At 40.6% G+C, this 18,865-nt stretch overlaps 1 protein-coding gene across 4 annotated transcripts in view; it reads right to left on the bottom strand.

Moving 5' to 3' along the window:
- The window catches only part of Evi5 (ecotropic viral integration site 5), a 127,916-nt gene that overhangs the window by 92,343 nt on the left and 16,708 nt on the right, over nucleotides 1-18,865 (bottom strand). For all 4 annotated transcript variants that reach the window (XM_029545075.1, XM_029545078.1, XM_029545077.1 and 1 more), the window contains one exon: nucleotides 772-1,001. In XM_029545075.1, coding sequence (XP_029400935.1) covers nucleotides 772-1,001 — 230 coding nt within the window. The remainder of the gene's footprint in view (nucleotides 1-771; nucleotides 1,002-18,865) is intronic.

The following is an 18,865-nucleotide window of genomic DNA, read 5'->3' on the forward strand; positions in this document are numbered from 1 at the left end:
AAAAAAAAAAAAAAAACTTATCCTTTACCCTTAGAGCTATAGCACTGCACCTTGACCAGGCACAAAGAGCTGCTGTCCCTTACTCTCTGTTGAAGATGATGGTCCAGAGACTCCTGGAACTCACTATATAGACCAAGCTGGCCTCAAGCTCAGAGTTTGGCTCTGCCTTGTTGAGTGCTAAGATCATAGGACTGCACCAACACCCATCTCTAAAGAGTTCAAAACTTAACAACAGAGTAAACAGAATCTGGATTCCTAACAGAGGAAATAATTACTGCCTCGCTCTTATGGGAAGGAGATACTTTGGCTTCCACAGGATTTCTCACTCTAAAATGAAAAATCAGACACCTAGACTTGACTGAATTATTTTATATTTTAACCTAAGGAAACTACTTAGAAAGTTTAAAATAAAAAAGGGGGACTGAGAACACAGATCAATAAGTGAGTATCTGCCTAACATGCAAGGCCTAGGGGTTCACTCCTCAGCTCTAAAAAAATTTTTAAAAAATGGTAGTTTTGCCCTAATAATTCATAAAATTTATGAAGGATTTAGAGTCTAAAATGCTAAGAAAGGAATGGGGAGTGCTATTAGCTAAAGCATATCTTAGTCTTAAACAAACGTCCTCAGCAATGCCTAAAGCTGTATGTTATATAATTCTGATAAACAATGCACCAGAAACAAGCAAATAAGCATTCTTAGTAAGAATGAACACTTAGGCTGACATTTGGTTTGTATGATAATCAAGAGAAATGTCCAGCAATTGCACTCACCTGTTTTGTTCCTCCAACTTAGCCAGGAGTTCTAAGTCGTCTGGACTCAACTTTGATGGGGAAGATGGTGACTGTGTTGGTGTTGACAGTGTGGTAGACGAGGATGTGGTGTGTAGTGAGGCAGATGGACTTGCCACCTGACTGGCCATCTGACTGACTGTGTGCGATACTGTGTTCTTCACCCATGAGAGAGTAGAACTCAGCTTTTCTGCCACCTTGTCTGTCGCCACCTAAGGGCAAGAACAAAAAGCATATTTTAGTTTATTTCAGTCATTACCACAAACTTGGTGATCCTGCTAAGTTTTACTTAAAAATCACTGAGGTGATGGGGATTAAACCTGGTTTTGCTATTATTCTAACATTCAGACTTTGAAACTAATTTTTTTTAGATCTATTTGTTTTTATTTTATGTTTGCCTACATGTATGTATATAAACCATACTCATGCCAACTGTCCTCAGAAGCCAGAAGATGGTGTCAGATGCTGAAACCAGCTGTGAGATGCCATGCAAATGCTAGGAACCAGACTCAGGTTCTCTAGAGGAACAGCAAGTGCTCTAACTCACAGCCGACTCTCCAGGCTGGGACTGTTTATTTCTACTGCATGCCTCCAACGTCTACAAACCAGACAGCGTTTTCCAAGCTATAAAGTGAAGCCCAGCCTGATGGCACACACTTTTAATTCTAGCACTCAGAAGGCAGAAGGAAGGCAGGTCTCTGTGAATTCAAGGCCAGCCTGACCTACACTCCTGGTTCCAGGAGCATCAGGGCTACTAAGTTGAGACCTTGTCTCCAAAATATCAAAAGAGGACGTTGCCTTACAAAATTTATATTTCACTAGCATATACCTTAAAAATCTATATAGTGCTTGGCTTCCCGTTCGAGAATAAAGATGTGATCTCTCAGCTTCCTGCTCGGGCTCATGATCCCTTGACATTGTCGACTCCCCATCAAGAACTATAACCCAAAATGAACTTTCTTCTACTAAAAAAAGAAGAAGAAAGTATACATACCACACATTATTTGTGTACATGCGGGTATATTCCATCAAGATGTAAATGCATTTTTCCTTCTTTCTTTGTAAAGGATATTTGGTCAAAAAAAAATGTGTATAAGGCAAGGAAGGAATATCAGGATGGGCATCCTGAACAAACAAGACTAACAAGACTCTGGGGGCGGGGGGGGGGGGTTCAAGACAGAGTTTCTCTGTGTAGCCTTCACTGTCCTGGAACTCACTATATAGGCTTCCAGAAATCTGCCTCCTTCTGCCTCCCAAGTGCTGGGACTAAAGGCATGTGCCACAACTGCCTGGCCTGTCCAAAAGACCTTTTATCCATTTGTCTTCAAATACACTAAAGAGTACTTTCACATAAAGCTACCAGCTTCAAAGATACAAAATTAATTTAAATGGCTAAGAGAGTGGGAGAGGCTCAATGCAGAACTTCATAACAGTTGAAGCTGTTCAGAAATAGAAGTTAAGATCTCTACCAATAACCACAAGTAGCAATTATAAGACCCAAATGTAAAGACTTGGTTAAGGTTAAGTTTTAGGGAGGTTAGTCAGGCAACCTGATTAGGTAAAACTTTAATCTCCTCTGTTCTCTAACAGTCAACAAATTACATATAATTTCTATACTGCTGCCATTAAGCATGCCAACTACCTAAGTATACAACAAAATTTAGCCAAAAGAAAAAAGAAATACAGGGCTGGAGAGATGGGTCAGCGTTTAAGAGCACTGGCTGCTCTTCCCAAGGTCCTGAGTTCAATTCCCAGCAACTACTTGGTGGCTCACAACCATAATGGGATCCAATTCCCTCTTCCTTCCACTGTGTCTGAAGACAGCTATATACTCACATTAAATAAATAAATAAATATTTAAAATATAAAAGAAATACATAAGTCTAAAACAGGCCCTTGGATTTAAATAGTTATGCAAAGGTAAACAATCTCAAAGATAGGTGCTTATGAAATAAGGTATAGTAGGGGCTTTGATAAACATTTATTTCTCTGTGTGCGCATATGCTTGCTACTCAAAGGAGTTGGTTAGTTCTATCCTTCTACCACGTGGATTCCAAGCTTGGTAACAAGCACCTTTACCTGCTGAGCCATCCCACCAGCCCTAATAGATTTTCATAGAATTGTTCATTTAAAAAAATTACAAGTAAAAGAGTCTGTACAGAGCAGGTTAGATGGTTCCACAATTAAATACACTTGCTCTTGCTGAGAACCAGAGCTTGATTCCCAACACCACACAGGGCCACTCAACAATCTAGAGTCATGGTTCTCAACCTGGGAGTCAAATGACCCTTTCACAGGTCTCACCTAAGACCATCAGAAACACAGATATTTACATTATGATTCATAACAGTAGCAAAATGAAGTTGTGTGTGTGTGTGTGTGTGTGTGTGTGTGTTTGGTAATGAAGTAGCAACGAAATAATTTTACAACTGGACGTCACCACAACATAAAGAACACAGCATTAGAAAGGTTCAGAACCACTCACCTACAGTATCCAATAACCTCTGTGGCCTCCACAGGCACCTGCATGCATGTGGTGTACATACATATATACACAGTCACATACATACATAAAATAAGTAAATTTTGCTGTTGTTTCCTTTTTGTTTTTGAGACAGGGTCTCTCTCCATTGCCTTGGCTATCCTGGAACTCACTACATAGATCAGGATGTACTCAAGCTCACAGACATTCACCTGCCGCTGCCGTCTGAGCGCTGGGGTTAAAGGCATGCACTACCACACACGGATAAACCATGTTTTTTTAAAAAGACCTTGTGGACTAGCAAGAGGGCTCAGCCAGCAAATGTGCTCACGGATGCCTAGAACCTTAGCTGGATCTCTAGAACTCACATGAAAGATGGAAGGAGAGAACACGCTCCACAAAGTTGTCCTCTGTCACACACCATGGCACACACGCCCATGAGTGTAAACACATGCACATGTACACTTACAATAATTAAAAAACAAAAACAAAACTCTCTGTATATAAAGACTACAAGATATGTAATACTTCTATAACCTTAAGATCTCAAATCTTATGTGACAGGGGAAAAAGCACTATAAACTATCTTCTGAATTAACATGCCAGCCACCCTAAGTTTAGGTATAGTAATTCATAGGCAGACATTAAAACACCAATGCACGAACAAAAATCTGCTCAAACTCTGACAGTAGACAGTACTCTCATCATGGATTGTCCAAGGCTGTAAAGTAGTGGTCTCTCCCCACATCCTATACTTCACCCTAGTGTGAAAATTCTGTGCAGGAAAAGAATAGTGTGGAAAAATATTCTAAGACATATTAAGCGATTCCGCAAAGCAGTGGAGCATCTAAGATAACAAAGACTCAGCTGCAAGTAGTAATGGGGCAAGAATTTTACCCCAGGCTAACTCCTGCTTTTCAGAATCCCTCCCTGCTAGGATGTCTTTCCTTCTGCAATAGTATTACAGAAGATGCCAGACGGCCCTGGTTACTGAGGAGAAAGTCCCTAAAAAGAAGCAAGAAAGATGAACTATGGGACCCAAGGAAAGAATCATGGGGCAGAGTATTTACTTAGAAGAACTAGGTCTAGAGCTGGAGAGATGGCTCAGCAGTTAAGAGCACTCACTGCTCTTCCAGAGGTCCTGAATTCAATTCCCAGCAACCACACAGTGGCTCATGGGATCAAATGCCCTCTTCTGGGGCTGGTGAGATGGCTCAGTAGGTAAGAGCACCCAACTGCTCTTCTGAAGGTCCAGAGTTCAAATTCCAGCAACCACATGGTGGCTCACAACCATCCGTAACAAGTTCTGACTCCCTCTTCTGGAGTGTCTGAAGATAGCTACAGTGTACTTACATATAATAAATGAATAAATCTTTAAAAAAAAAAAATGCCCTCTTCTGATGTGTGTTAAGAGAGCAAACAAGGTACTCACATACATAAAATAAATCAAAAACAAAAACAAACAAGCAGGATCTAATGACAGCTGCTCCAGGTTTGCCACCAGGTAAAAGTGCTTACCATGCAACCTGGTGACCTGAGTTCATCCCCAAGATTCCAACCTCAGCTACACGAAACCGTCTCAAAATAAATGAAATCCTAACCTTGCTTTTAGTTTGACTTTTTCACATCTTTACACTCAATTTTATAATGTATCTATCTTCCGCAGGTTTTAGGCTTTAGGCTTACACTGAACTGCCTGCAATGACCTGCACTACCTCTGACACACTTCTCCAGCACTTCACGTTAGCCTCTTAACCTGCTTTCACTTTTTTTTTTTTCATTTTTTTATTTTCCCTTGAAATCTCCTATCCCCTATCATTCTAGGATAAGGTTTAGTATCTATAATTTTATATTTCCCAACTATATTTCTAACTTTACAACACAAGTTATGCAGTGATAGAGCTACTGGTTTCTAACTGTACTCTACTCTGGTCTGTGGGCACAAGTAAAGGAGCATCTTATGCCCGGTTTGTGGTCTGTCCTCGTATGCTTAGAGGAGCGTGTTTTCTTCTGTTGTCTTCACTCATCAATTACCCATTGCCAGTGTGCTCAGCAGCAGGCACATGGAAGGTAACATCTCCGATGTCATTTTGAAGAAACAAATGACTGTACCTTGTTATATAAGGACTGTCTTTATTCCTGGAAACTTCCTCTCAAGTCTGTTTTATCTGAAATCCATATAGCTACTTCTTTTGATTTATTAGCAAAGCACAAAAGGCAAATAAAAAAGTAAGGCCCAGGCATGGTGGTACATACCTGTAATCCCAGCACTGAAAGTTGAGGCAGGAAGATTCCAAATTCAAGGCCAGCCTAGGGCTATATGAGATTTCATGCCTCAAAAAAAAAAAAAGGAAACAAAAAATTTACATACACATATACAGAGGAGGGCAGGTATGAAAACATCTGGTAGTTTCTGGTTCTATTTTGGTATTTTGGTATTGGGGGGGCACTTTCCATTCTTAGAAATACAAAAGGATGTGTTCCCTTCTGAACAGAAGAATTTTTCCAATTAACGATTTTACTGAAATGTAAAGTCATATCAAGCCAATAAAGTTTTAAATAATTTTTTTTATTTTAAATATATAGGTGCTTTTACTGCATGTATGTGCATGTCTGGTTCCAAAAGGAGGCCGGAAAAGAGCATCCATTTCCTGGAACTGGAGTTACAGACTGTTATTAGCTACATGTGGGTGCTGGAACCAAACCTGGGTCATCTGTTAAAACAGCCAGTGCTCTACAGCACAGAGCCATCTCTCCATACAAATGAGATGTAATTGTATTAAGTAAATAAAGACAACTAGAAGATAAAAGCATGTTGTACTTTTACAACCTACCTAATCAGAAGTCCTTTTTACATCTTTTCCTGAAAAGCTTATTCTGGAAAAGGCTGTTATTTCTAAACAGCACTTGTCTGAGAGCTATTTGTACCTGTATTGCTTTTCTCTCCATCTCTAAGATGTGTCTGGCTATATTCAATATTCTGAATTTAAGTACAGTAAAAATACAAATGAGGGCTTTTTCTTTGTTCCTTGGTATTGTCCTCTAATTTAAAACCCACAAAGCTGTATGTCTCATATGCCCCCTTGCACTGTTACATTAGCTATTATTCCTTAAGAAATAAAAATATCCAGAAAACATCACTATTGTCATCTAAATAAGGTCTACTCAGGTGAGATGCTCAACAAGCCAAAGCACCCACTGTGTACTCCTGACTACCTGAGCCTGAGCAACAAAAAGCCAGATACGGTGGCCTGAATCTGTAATCCCAACATTCCTAAAGCAAGATTTGAGAACAGGAATACAGCTGAAGCTCCAGGCAGGCCACCCTAGAGTATACAGAATGGCAGAAACAAGAAAAACCCTGCATCAACAAGGTGGGAGCAGAGAAATAACCCCTGTACACTATTTTCAGACTTCCACACATGTACCATTCATTCTCACACCAGCACTCACACGTGTCATATATACACACACTTTTAAAATATAAATAATGTAATTAGAAAGTATATTTAATAAGGCCGGGTGGATACAGTTCAGTGATTTAGTGCTTGCCTAGTGTGTCTGAGGTTCTGAGTTCAACTCCCAACACTTAAAGGGGGAAAAATGCAGAGAAAGCTACAGAGAAACTATTTGTACTTTCCATAAATCCTCTTAACATGAAAACAAATTACCTGATAGGAGGCACTCATTATCTTCTAGATAATTTAATATTATTAAATAACACATTGTAGTGAATGAACTTCTAATATCTTGTATAGTTATTACACTTAACAATTTTTAAAGTATTGTATTCATTCACCAAAAAAATGTTAACATATAAACCTGGGTCATGGCTAATATGTGGTCAGCCTCTCCTGCTGTATGAAGAAGGATGTAAGGATGTAAGGCAGGTGTGGTGGTACCTGTAACCCCAGCACTTGGGAGGCTAAAATATAAAGATTTCAAGTTCAAAGCCTGAGCTACATACATAGCAAAATGCCTTTGAAAACAAAGACAAAAATAAAAAAATCAGAAATGTGAAAAATAAGCATGCATCATTACCACATACAGTGGAAGGGGAAGCTACCAATTTTAACTATGCATTTGTAGCCTACTTGTGTTTTCTACAGGTGGCCTGTATTAGTTTTCGAAGACTGCCATAACAAAGTACCACAAACCAGATAGCTTAAAACATAGGAATAATCTTTTGTCTTGCAGTTGTAGATGGTAGATGTCCAAATGGGGCTAGGATGAAATTCAGGAATACAGTGTGTGCCCAGCATATGTGAGGCCTCATTCCATCCCCAGCTTTGGGAGTCAGAGGGTACAGAAATTTAATGATTTGAATTAGTCCAAGGAAGATACTCTGGCTGAAGCCCAGCTGAGGCGCCAGCATTAACTCCCAATCATGCACATGAACACACTTCAAATCATCCCGGGCAGAAAGCACAGACTGCAAGGCCAGTCTCCTCAGTATTCTGTCTAAAGCCCTGACTCACAGGAGATGCCCTCACACCTTAATGATTATATCTAGTCACTAAGTATGATGGTGATTTGTCATACAACTCTAGTAATTTGAATGGCATCATGCTGTTAGTAAATTAAAATATTAACAATGCTTAAAGAAAAACCAGAAAACTAAATTTTTCAGGTATTAGTAAAGACTAATACGGAACTTGTTTTTAAGGAGAGAGCAGATTCAAATACATAAAGGGAGAAAATCTTTTTTACTTGCCCGAAGGTATGATACCACATACTAAAAAAGCCCAGGAATTAGAATCTTAGACTCATTAAGATAGTGTGGTGCTTTGAACAGGAATGGTCCCCATAGACTCATATGTTCGAATTCTTGGCCCATGGGAGTGGTACTATTAGGAGGTGTAGCCTTGATGAAGGAAGTGTGTCAATGTTGAGGCAGACTTTGAGGTCGCCAATGCTCAAGCTCCACCCACTATGGAATCTAGCCTCCTCCTGGCTGCTTTTGGATCAAGACTTAGAACTCTAAGCTCCTTCTCCAATACCATGTCTGCCTGCATGCTGTCATGTTTCCTGCCACGATGATAATAGACTGGAACTCTGAAATTGTAAGCCAGCCCCAATTAAATGTTTTCCTTTATAAGAGCTGCCTTGGTCATGGTGTCTCCTCAAAGCAATAAAACCCAAACTAAGACAGACAGGAAAAGCTTGGGCTGGAGAGATCGTTCAGCAGCTAAAAGCACTGACTGCTCTTCCAGAGGATTCAGGTTCAACCCCAAGCAAACACATGGAAGCTCACAACTGTCTGTAACTCTAGCTCCAGGGAGCTGACACCTTTTTCTGGCCTCCTTGGGTGGCCATGTGGTACGCAGACATAAATGCAAGCAAAACACCTACACACATAAAGAAATCTTTTTTAATGTTTTTAAATTTTAAAACATAACCTACTAATGTCTAACTCAAGAGCCAGGATGCAAATAAACCTTCAATACAAAAGTCAACTACACGATTACATCACTCTTACTAAAATGTCTTGATTATCATGCTAAAACAATGCCAAGACGCCTTTTGCTTAAGTAGGCTACTTTCTTAAAATCACAAATCTTGTCTTTTATATATATTAAAAGAAGTCCTTAAAAAGTAAGATTCTGTTGTAATTATTTCTATTTTCAGTAAGACCAATTATTGAAACAGGCTAAAATACTCCGTAAAGAAGGGATAAGAACTCTTAGGTCAGTGGCAAACAATTCCTAATTAAATTAAATGTGGAAAATTAGTTCACAGCCATTAAAAGAATGAAATGCAAATGGAACCACGAGCATGGATTAACCCTGAAACAGTGCACTAAATGAAAGAAGTGGAATCCAGACTGCACAGTGTGACTCCACTTGAATGAAATGTCCACTATAGGGATGTGTGCAGCCAGAAGAGACTGGTGAGGGAGAACTGACAAGAGCGGAGGAGCAGAGCAGCAAACAGTAATCTATAACAGTGTCAGCTCTCTGAGGTGACAGAACTGTTTTAAAATTGACTATGATAAGAGTTGCATGTATGAATAAACATACTAAAAGTCACTGAGTCAGCAGTTCTCAACTTGTAGGTCACAACCCCCTTGAAGGTTGACTGACCTTCTTACAGGGGTCCCCTAAAAACATTAGAAAACACAGTTATTTACAGTTCATAACAGCAGCAAAATGACAGTTATGAAGTAGCAATGAAAATAATTTTATGGTTAGGGGTCACCACAACGTGAGGTGTTAAAGGGTTGCTGCATCGGGAAGGTTGAAAACCCACTGATTAGGAGTCACAGAGACAAAGTGTGGAGCAGAGACTGAAGGAAGGACCATCCATAGACTACCCCACCTGGGGATCCATCCTATAGACAACCACCAAACCCAGACACTATGGTGGATGCCAACAAGAGCTTGCTGACAGAAGAATGATATAGCTGTCTCCTATGAGGCTCTGCCAGTGCCTGACAAATACAGAAGTAGATGCTCACAGCTATCCATTGGACTGAGCACAGGGTCCCCAATGAAGGAACTAGAGAAAGTACCCAAGGGAGTTTGCATTCCCATAGGAAGAACAACAATATGAACTAACCAGTACCCACAGAGCTCCCAGGGACTAAACTACCAACCAAAGAAAACACATGGTGGGACTCATGGCTCTAGCTGCATATGTAGCAGAGGATGGCCTTGTGGGACATCAACGGGAGGAGATGCCCTTGGTCCTGAGAAGGCTTGATGCCCCAGTGTAAGGGAATGCCAGGCCAGGAAGCAGGAGTGGGTTGGTTGGTGAGCAGGGGAAGGGGAGGAGTTGGGGAAGGGATAGGAGCATTTTGGAGGTGAAACCAGGAAAGGGGATAACATTTGAAATGTAAATAAAGAAAATGTCTGATTAAAAAAAAAGAAAGAAAGAAAAACCACTGCTTTAGGTACATGATTAGGGAGGTGTACACTATTTTCATTTGAGACTCAATACAAACATCTACTCAAGAGGGAACCAATGACAGGACCAAAGTAATAATACCACCAAAGTCCAATCTGGTAATCCAATGAGTTTATTAAGAGTTATTCACAAGAGTATAAGTAAAAGGGCAAGGACAAGGGTGGGGGCAGGGTCAACTCAAAGACAGCTATATCACCAAGAGCAGGAACCCTGGAGTTCATTACACTACTTGCAGAAAGCTCAACAGGACAGAGAATCTCTCCTTCAGGCAGGTCTGAGTCTCTTCCAGGCAGCAGGCTAGTCTGTTCTCCTCAGCAGTTCTTACTGTTTATGTAACCTTAGGGGAAAGGAGGGGAAACAGACAGACCATTTGAATCTGGTCAGTTTCAGGGACTTGCTGTGAATTATGAGTTACCTGTAGTTGTTTCGGGCTAAGGCCCAATAAAATTTCCATCTTTCATATTAGTATATCTTTTGATGTCATCCTTGTTGAGGTCTTTAGGGAGTCATGTTGATGAGACCTCATGTGTTTCATCATGTCTACTCTAACACTTCTAGGAAATAAAATGTGACAGCAAATTCTCTAATCCTCTGGTTCTACAGTCTTTCTGCCTTCTTCCACTATGATCCTTGAGTCTTAGGTACAGGAGCTAAGTTCTATCAGTTGGGGCTGTAGTACAGAGGTCAGCCCTGAAGTCATATATTACAGGTAACTGTACAGACTGAGCAGGTTGTGTTTATGTATCTAGAAACACACACACACTCACAGAGAAACAGAGACAGAGACAGAGACAGAGAGAGAGAGACAGACAGAGAGAGAGAGAGAGAGAGAGAGAGAGAGAGAGAGATTAAGAACAATTAAAGAAAGAGGGTAGAGGTCATAAATATGAGAGCAGGGAGAGTGCATAGGAAGGATCAAAGAGAGGAAAACAAAGGGTGAACAAAGTAATTACATTTTAATTTTGAAACTAAAAAACCAACATAATAAACATGAGTAAAACAAACCGCCAAAAGGCAAACACCACCCAACACTGCTCTCCTGCTCTCACGATATTAAGATACTGCTTTCCTGTATTTAGACTCGTGTGTGTGTGTGTGTGTGTGTGTGTGTGTGTGTGTGTGTGTGTGTGTGTAGGACATACTGTCTGCATTAAGGACAGGTGTGTGTGTGTACACTGGGACCAGAGGTTGCTGTTGGGTTTTCCTATCTCTCTCCATCTTGTCTGAGGCAGGGTCTACCCCTGAACCCAGAGCTCACCTAGTGTTCACACTGACAAGTCAGCAAGCTCCAGGGAAGAACCTTCCTTCCTACCCATCCTGTCCTACCCCATGCTGGAGTTACAGGTGCATGCCACCACACTCATTCTGGGATGACACTGGGATCTGAACTCTGATCCTTACACACGAGTTGCAGGCACTTTACCTTTGAGCTTGTTTGGCATTTGTTTTTGTCAGTGTACTTTCTTGACACACAAACTAGAGTTACCTGAAAGGAGAAAAACCTCGATTGAGAAAATGCCTCTGTAAGATCTGACTATAAGGCATTTTCTTAACTAATAATTGATGAGGAGGGCCCAATCCATTGTAGGTGGTGCCATCCCTGGCTCGTGGTCCTGGGTCCTACAAGAAGGCAGGCTGAGCCAGTAAGCAGTGTCCCTCTACCCCTCTATACCCTCTGCATCACCTGCCTCCAGGTCCCTGCTCTGTTTGAGGTCACATCCTGACCTCCTCTGATAATGAACAGTGATATGGAAGTGTAAACCAAATAAACCCTTTACCCCCCCAACTTATTTTTCGTTTGTCTTAGTTTTAGTCATAGTGCTTTATCCTAACAATAGAAACCCTAACTAACATTGTCGGTGTCTATGTACCCCATTATAGCCTGAAACATGTAATCCTCCTGCCTCTGCTTTCTAAGTGTTGGAATTACAGGCATGCATAACTAGACCATACGCATGCTAGGATTTTTTTTTTTAGCTTTGCTCTTAGACGTTACAATTTCACATATCATAAAATTACTTTTCATGTTATGATTGTCCTAATTTTTTGTTAATTTGCTTTGAAATTTTCACCTTTTCTTTCCTCCCTTTCCTGTTCCCTAGCATGTAATCTCTGAAAAGAAGCTGTGTGATACAACGGTTTTTAACTAGCAAAGATTAACTGTACAGAGGGGTTTATTGTAACAACATACATGGATGTGTAGAGTGATCATATCTACCCCGCTGTGTAATACAACTGTTTTTAACTAGCAAAGGTTAATTGTACAGAGGGGTTTATTGTAACAACATACATGTATGTGTAGAGTGATCGTATCTACCCCCTCTAAGACTTTTTACAATTTTTTTAACATTTAATTTTATATGTGAGTGTTTTGCCTGCAATGTATACACATCTCATGTGTACCTTGTGCCCAGAGGACAGAAAAAAGGTGGGGGTCAGATCCCCTAGATCTGGAATAACATAACTGTGACCCAGTACGTAGGTGCTGAGAACTAAACCCAGGTCATCTGCAGGAGTAACAAGTGCTCTTAACTGCTGAGCTATCTATTTCTCCAGCCTTCAAGTGCATCCTTTCTCCGTATTTCCTCCTTCCAACTTCGGTGGTGGGGGGAGGGGTTGTTTTGGTTTTTTTGTTTGGTTGGGTTTTTTTTTGGTTTTTCGAGACAGGGTTTCTCTGTATAGCCCTGGCTGTCCTGGAACTCACTTTGTAGACCAGGCTGGCCTCGAACTCAGAAATCCGACTGCCTCTGCCTCCCCAGTGCTGGGATTATTTTTGTTTGTTTTAAGATAGTCATTCTATGTAGCTCTAGGTGTCTTGGAACTATATAGACCAGGCTGGCACCAAATCACAGAGATGTACCTGTCCCTGCCTCCCAAATGCTGAAGTTAAAGGCCTACACCACTATGCCTATGTTTGTTTGGAGGAAGAGGGGAGAGAGAGACTTGTGTATTTGAGAGCTTGATTCCCAGATGGTAGACTACTAAGATACATGCCTACATCTGTTTAATGTTCTGTTACTTAACATGATGACTTCCAGGTTCCAACCACTTTCCTGGAGACAACATGTCTGCATTCTTCTTTATGGATGATTAAAACCCCTTTGCTTATATAGCACATTTGAGCATCCAGTTGTCTTATTTAGTCACTGTTCTATTACTATGAAGAGACACTATGACCAAGCCAACTTATAAAAGAAAGCATTTAGGGCTGGTGAGATGGCTCAGTGGATAAGAGCAACTGACTGCTCTCCCAAAGGTCCGGAGTTCAAATCCCAGCAACCACATGGTGGCTCATAACCATCCGTAACAAGATCTGACGCCCTCTTCTGGAGTTTCTGAAGACAGCTACAGTGTACTTACATGTAATAAATAAATAAATCTTTAAAAAAAAAAAAGAAAGCATTTAATCAGGGGCTTGCTTACAATATCAAAGGGTGAGTCCATCACCATCATGCAAGTACAGTTAACAGACAGACAGGCATGGCACTGAAGCAGCAGCTGAGAGCTTGCATCAGATCCAAAGCAGGAAGGGAAAAGGTGGGGGGAGGAAAAGAGTAGAGAGGGGCATAAAGGAAAAGGGAAAGAGGGAGGGTAGGGTAGGGAGGGAAGGAGGGACGGAAAGGGAGAAAGGAAGAGAGATGAAAGGGGGACAGACATTTGAGTGCTTCATTCCCAGGTGGTCAACTACTGGGATAGTTTTGGAAATGTGTCCTTATTAGAGTAAGGGTGCCCTTTTTGGACAAGGTGTGTCAATGGAGGGGGGCTTTTAGTTTTGAAAAGCCTATTCCAGTCCCAGTCTCTCTCTACCTGCAGCTTGAGGACCAAGATATAAAGTGCTCAGCTACTTCTCCATCACCATGCCTGCCTACATGCTACTTACGATGTTCCCAGTCTTAATGATAATGGACTAAGCCTCTGAAACTCTAAATAAGTCCCCAACTAAATATTCTCCATCATAAGAGATGCCTTGAACATGGTGTCTCTACACAGCAATAGAAATCCTAAGAAACCTCCTCAAAACAGTTCTACCAGCTAGGGACCAAGCATTCAAATATATGATCCTATAGGGGCTATTCTCACTCAAACCACCATATTCCACTCCCTGGCCCCATGGACTTGTAGACATAAATAGTGCAAAATGCATTTAATCTAATTTCAAATAGCCCATAGTTCTTTCACAGTCTCAACACTGTTTAAAAGTCAAAAAACAAACAAACAAACAAGAAGAGTACTGTCTAAGACTCAAAGCAATCTCTTAACATAACCCCCTGTAAACTCAAAAAGCAAATTACATACTCTCAACATGCAGTGGCACAGAATATACATTATTATTCCAAAGGGGATGAAAAGGGACATAATGAGCAAATACTGGACCACAGCAAGACTGAAGAGCAGTAGGGTAAACTCCACCTCCTGTAAGTCCCTATCTGATGTCATAGGCTTAGCCGGCCCTTGGGATCTGCTGACTGCTGCACACTTTTCTGTTGGGATGGTCCCACTTTCTTCGTGCAGCTCTCCCTGGCGGACATCCCAAAGCTCTGCATCTCCAATATTCACAGGAACTCAACACAATCAACGCCTCACTTTCACAGCTTCACAAGCCAGTCTTGCCCGACTCCATGCAAGCCGGTCTTGCCCTGCCACATGCCTGGCTTAACTGTGGGGGACGATTCCCCATTTACTCCTGTGTTCTTCAAAACCAATTCAGAACTGGGCCCAGCCTGCCAGGTTTTTCCTCCTACTTGGACTGGAATCTGGCCCCTTTTTAAGTAAAATTTTCATAAACTTTCCTTTGTTGCTCCTCTTTAGAAACAAATAATTCCTTAAGCCTTTTTCTTCTCACAAATTGCAGGATTATCCTAATCACCCTAAGGACACCACTCCCCTTATTCTGTCTCCTTATCTTTTTCAGCTTTTAAGACTTGACTCCAACATTCAATCTTCTGGTACTCTTGCTCTACTCAAACTGAACATTTTCGTATTACTTTTTGCCCTGCTTGCTCTTTTTCACTATAGATCTGCATAAGATTACTGGTAACCACATGACGTTGTCAATACTAGGTTGTCTTGAAATCTCCTCTGCAAATGGTATTAGTCTAAAATGGTGGTTCTCAACCTTCCTAATGTTACAGCCCTCTAATACAGTTCATGCAGTGAGCCACAACTATAAAATTATTTTCATTGCTACTTCCTAACTGTAATTATGCTACTGTTATAATGTAAATATCTGATATGGAGGATGGTCTTAGGCAACCACTGTGAAAGGACCATTCAACCTCTCCAGCAGACTTTTCTGGACAAGGGCAGAAAACAACCATATTCTTGGCAAAATATCAAAAATTGGTCTCTAACACAGTTGCTAATACTGTTCCCCTCAAGCTGGGCCTCCACAGTCCATGCTGCTCTTAGTTCTACTGTTTCCCAAGCTCCTACTAGGATGGCCCATGAGGCCTCACTACAGCATTCAACCACTTTATTTGCCCGAAGTCCACTTTCCTCTTACAAGCAGCATGGTCAGGCCAACCTCATAAATACCCAGTCCCTGGTACTAGCGTCTATCTGTTACTTTTCTACTGTTGTAAAGGGATACTATGACCAAGACAATGTAAAAATACTAAGAAAACACAATCAAGCACAGAGTTTGCAGAACACATTGAAATGCATCTGAATTCACAGATTATGCCTTACTGAACTGACTCAATTTCTAGAGGCATATGACCAATTTTTTCACCTTCTTTCCACATAAATAACATTTATCTGAAAAGGCACAATCCTTTACAGTTATATATTTGAGCCTCCTGAAATAGCTGAAGAAATTATATATAGGATCTACTGTGAAGTATCACTTTAAAATGAGGAATGGTAATATGGTTCAATGGATAAAGGCACTTGCCAAGCCTGGCGACCTAGTTCAATCTCTGGGACTCACACGCTAGGAGAAAACAGACTGCTGTGTGCTGTCCTCTAAACTTTAAACACCCGCCATGATACACATAAGCCTATGTGCACACACATTATATAATAGATAAAATGTAACTAGAAATGAAAGAACTAGCTTAAAGGGAATGTAGGAGGAAACTGAAAATGTCAGAGATCAAATCATGAAGATGATAGTAGAAAGGAATTTGAGATCTATCTAGAGTTTAACTGGAAACCACTAAAGGTTTAAACATGGGGACACCATGATCTTAATTTGCTTTATGAGAGTAATCACTATAAAAGGTATATTTATAGGGAGGGAAGGTCAGGCAACAGAGAGACTGAACAGGTGACTATTAAATCTAAGTGAAGAGCAATATGATTTAGGCTTGTGAGTGCACAACAGAGATGAACACAGATGTAAGTAAGACACTATTGCAAAATGACTTTCTGATGAAACAGATCTAGAATAGAGGAGGAGGACAATTCAAAGATAAAATCTGCCCTGACTTGAGCAACTGGCGATACCATTTCCTGAAACTAGAAAAACCACTTGTCTTAGTTAAGGTTTTACATCTCTGAACAGACAACATAACCAGGGCAACTCTTTTTTTTTTTTAAGATTTATTTATTTTTATTATATGTAAGTACACTGTAGCTGTCTTCAGACACTCCAGAAGAGGGAATCAGATCTTGTTAAGGATGGTTGTGAGCCACCACGTGGTTGCTGGGATTTGAACTCTGGACCTTTGGAAGAGCAGTCGGGTGCTCTTACCCACTGAGCCATCTCACCAGCCCCCAAGGCAACTCTTAAAAACAATATTTAATTGGAGCTAGGTTACAGATTCAGAGGTTCAGTCCATTATCATCAAAAGACCTACAAAGATATAGTTATATATAACATATATAGCCATAAGCATAATACTGTTATTTGTGATTTTTGCTTTGTTTTGATTCCTTTGTTTGGAACAGAATCTCATGTATCCCAGGCTGACCTGCAATTCGTGATCCATCCCCCCCTCATTTCCAGAGTATTAAACTATAGGAATGCACTACCACCTGTGGCTCTGAGATATTTCATATCTTACATAAAATAAATGAGTATTTTCAAATATATTACTGTTCAATCAAAGAATATATATTAATATAACTGTAATACTACTATCTAGATGAATCATACACACACACACACACACACACACACACACACTTAGGTTCACTCAGAAACTGCACACAATGAAACAGTTACCCAGGAAAGCGGCAAACTGTTATAGTCAGTCACAGTCAAGAATGGCAATAGGGGAAGAGAATAAATTAGAATAAAGTACTTAAGCAATTAATCATAGAATTTTATGGCATGTGTGATGGTTATGCCAACCTGACAGAATCTAGAATCACCCAGGAGATAAGCTTCTTTGGTGACCTGTGAGGAACTATATGAACACGCCTTGAAAACACTGTCTCTCAGGGTGACAGCACTCCGTGGCTAAGGTTTTGACCTGGGTAAAAAGCAAGCTAGCCAAGCTTGAGCACATGTAAATCTCCACTATGACTGCATATGAAATGTGACCAAAATAAACTCTTCCTTAAGTTGCTTTAGTTGGGTATTTTCCCAACCAATAAGTAAAAATAACCAGTAAACAATATAAACAAGAGAATGGAAAATTTTAGCCTCAGTTCGAAGAAAAATTATGTCTCAAGCCCTTTCAAGGATTCACACTTTACTCTTTTAAGGGGGTGGAGGAGGGACAGTGGTGGCTCACACCTTTAATCCCAGGACTTGGGAGGCAGAGAAAGACAGATTTCTGAGTGCAAGGCCAGCCTGGTCTACAGAGTGAATTCCAGGACAGCCAGGGTTACACAGAGAAACCCTGTCTCAAAAAACCAAAAAAAGGGGACTAGTGAGATGGCTCAGTGGGTAAGAGCACCCAACTGCTCTTCCGAAGGTCCTGAGTTCAAATCCCAGCAACCACATGGTGGCTCACAACCATCTGTAACAAGATACGATGTCCTCTTCTGGAGTGTCTGAAGACAGCTACAGTGTACTTACATATAATAAATAAATAAATCTTTAAAAAAATATTAAAAAAAAAAAAGGCAATAAAATGGTGCAGCAGTAAAGGCATCTGCCTGACAACCCGGGGGTTCACACCTTTGATCCTAGTACTGGGAGGCAGAAGCAGGAAGACATTGTCTGTTTCCAAGATTTACCATGCTAGACAAAAACTTTATTTTTTTCCCCAACACTTGGGAAATCTATTAATCTATTTCCTGACTAAGAATGCCTATTCTAGATATTTCATATACATAGAATTATATAATATTCTCCCTTTATATCCAGCTCTTTTATTCAGCATGATGTTTTGAAGGTTCATCTATGGGTTGAGGCTTCATTCCCTTCTTGGGCAGGATAATACTCACATCCATACATGCATCCCATATTTTACGTGTATGGTAGTTACTGGTATCAGTCAGACCTTTCTAGCTCTTGGTGCTTATGAACAATAGCATACTAGGTGCCAAACTAACTTCTTACAGTTCTAGTAGACGCTGCTAAGCACAATTACAACAGCTCAATAGAATATTTTTAAGATTTGTTTATGGGTGCACTGTAACTGTCTTCAGAGACACCAGAAGAGGGCACCAAATCCCATTACAGATGGTTGTGAGCCACCATGTGGTTGCTGGGATTTGAACTCCGGACCTTCGGAAGAGCAGTCGGGTGCTCTTTACCCACTGAGCCATCTCACCAGCCCGAATATAAGTTTT

The sequence above is a fragment of the Mus pahari genome, chromosome 13, assembly GCF_900095145.1.
Source record: "Mus pahari chromosome 13, PAHARI_EIJ_v1.1, whole genome shotgun sequence".
Lineage (NCBI taxonomy): Eukaryota > Metazoa > Chordata > Mammalia > Rodentia > Muridae > Mus > Mus pahari.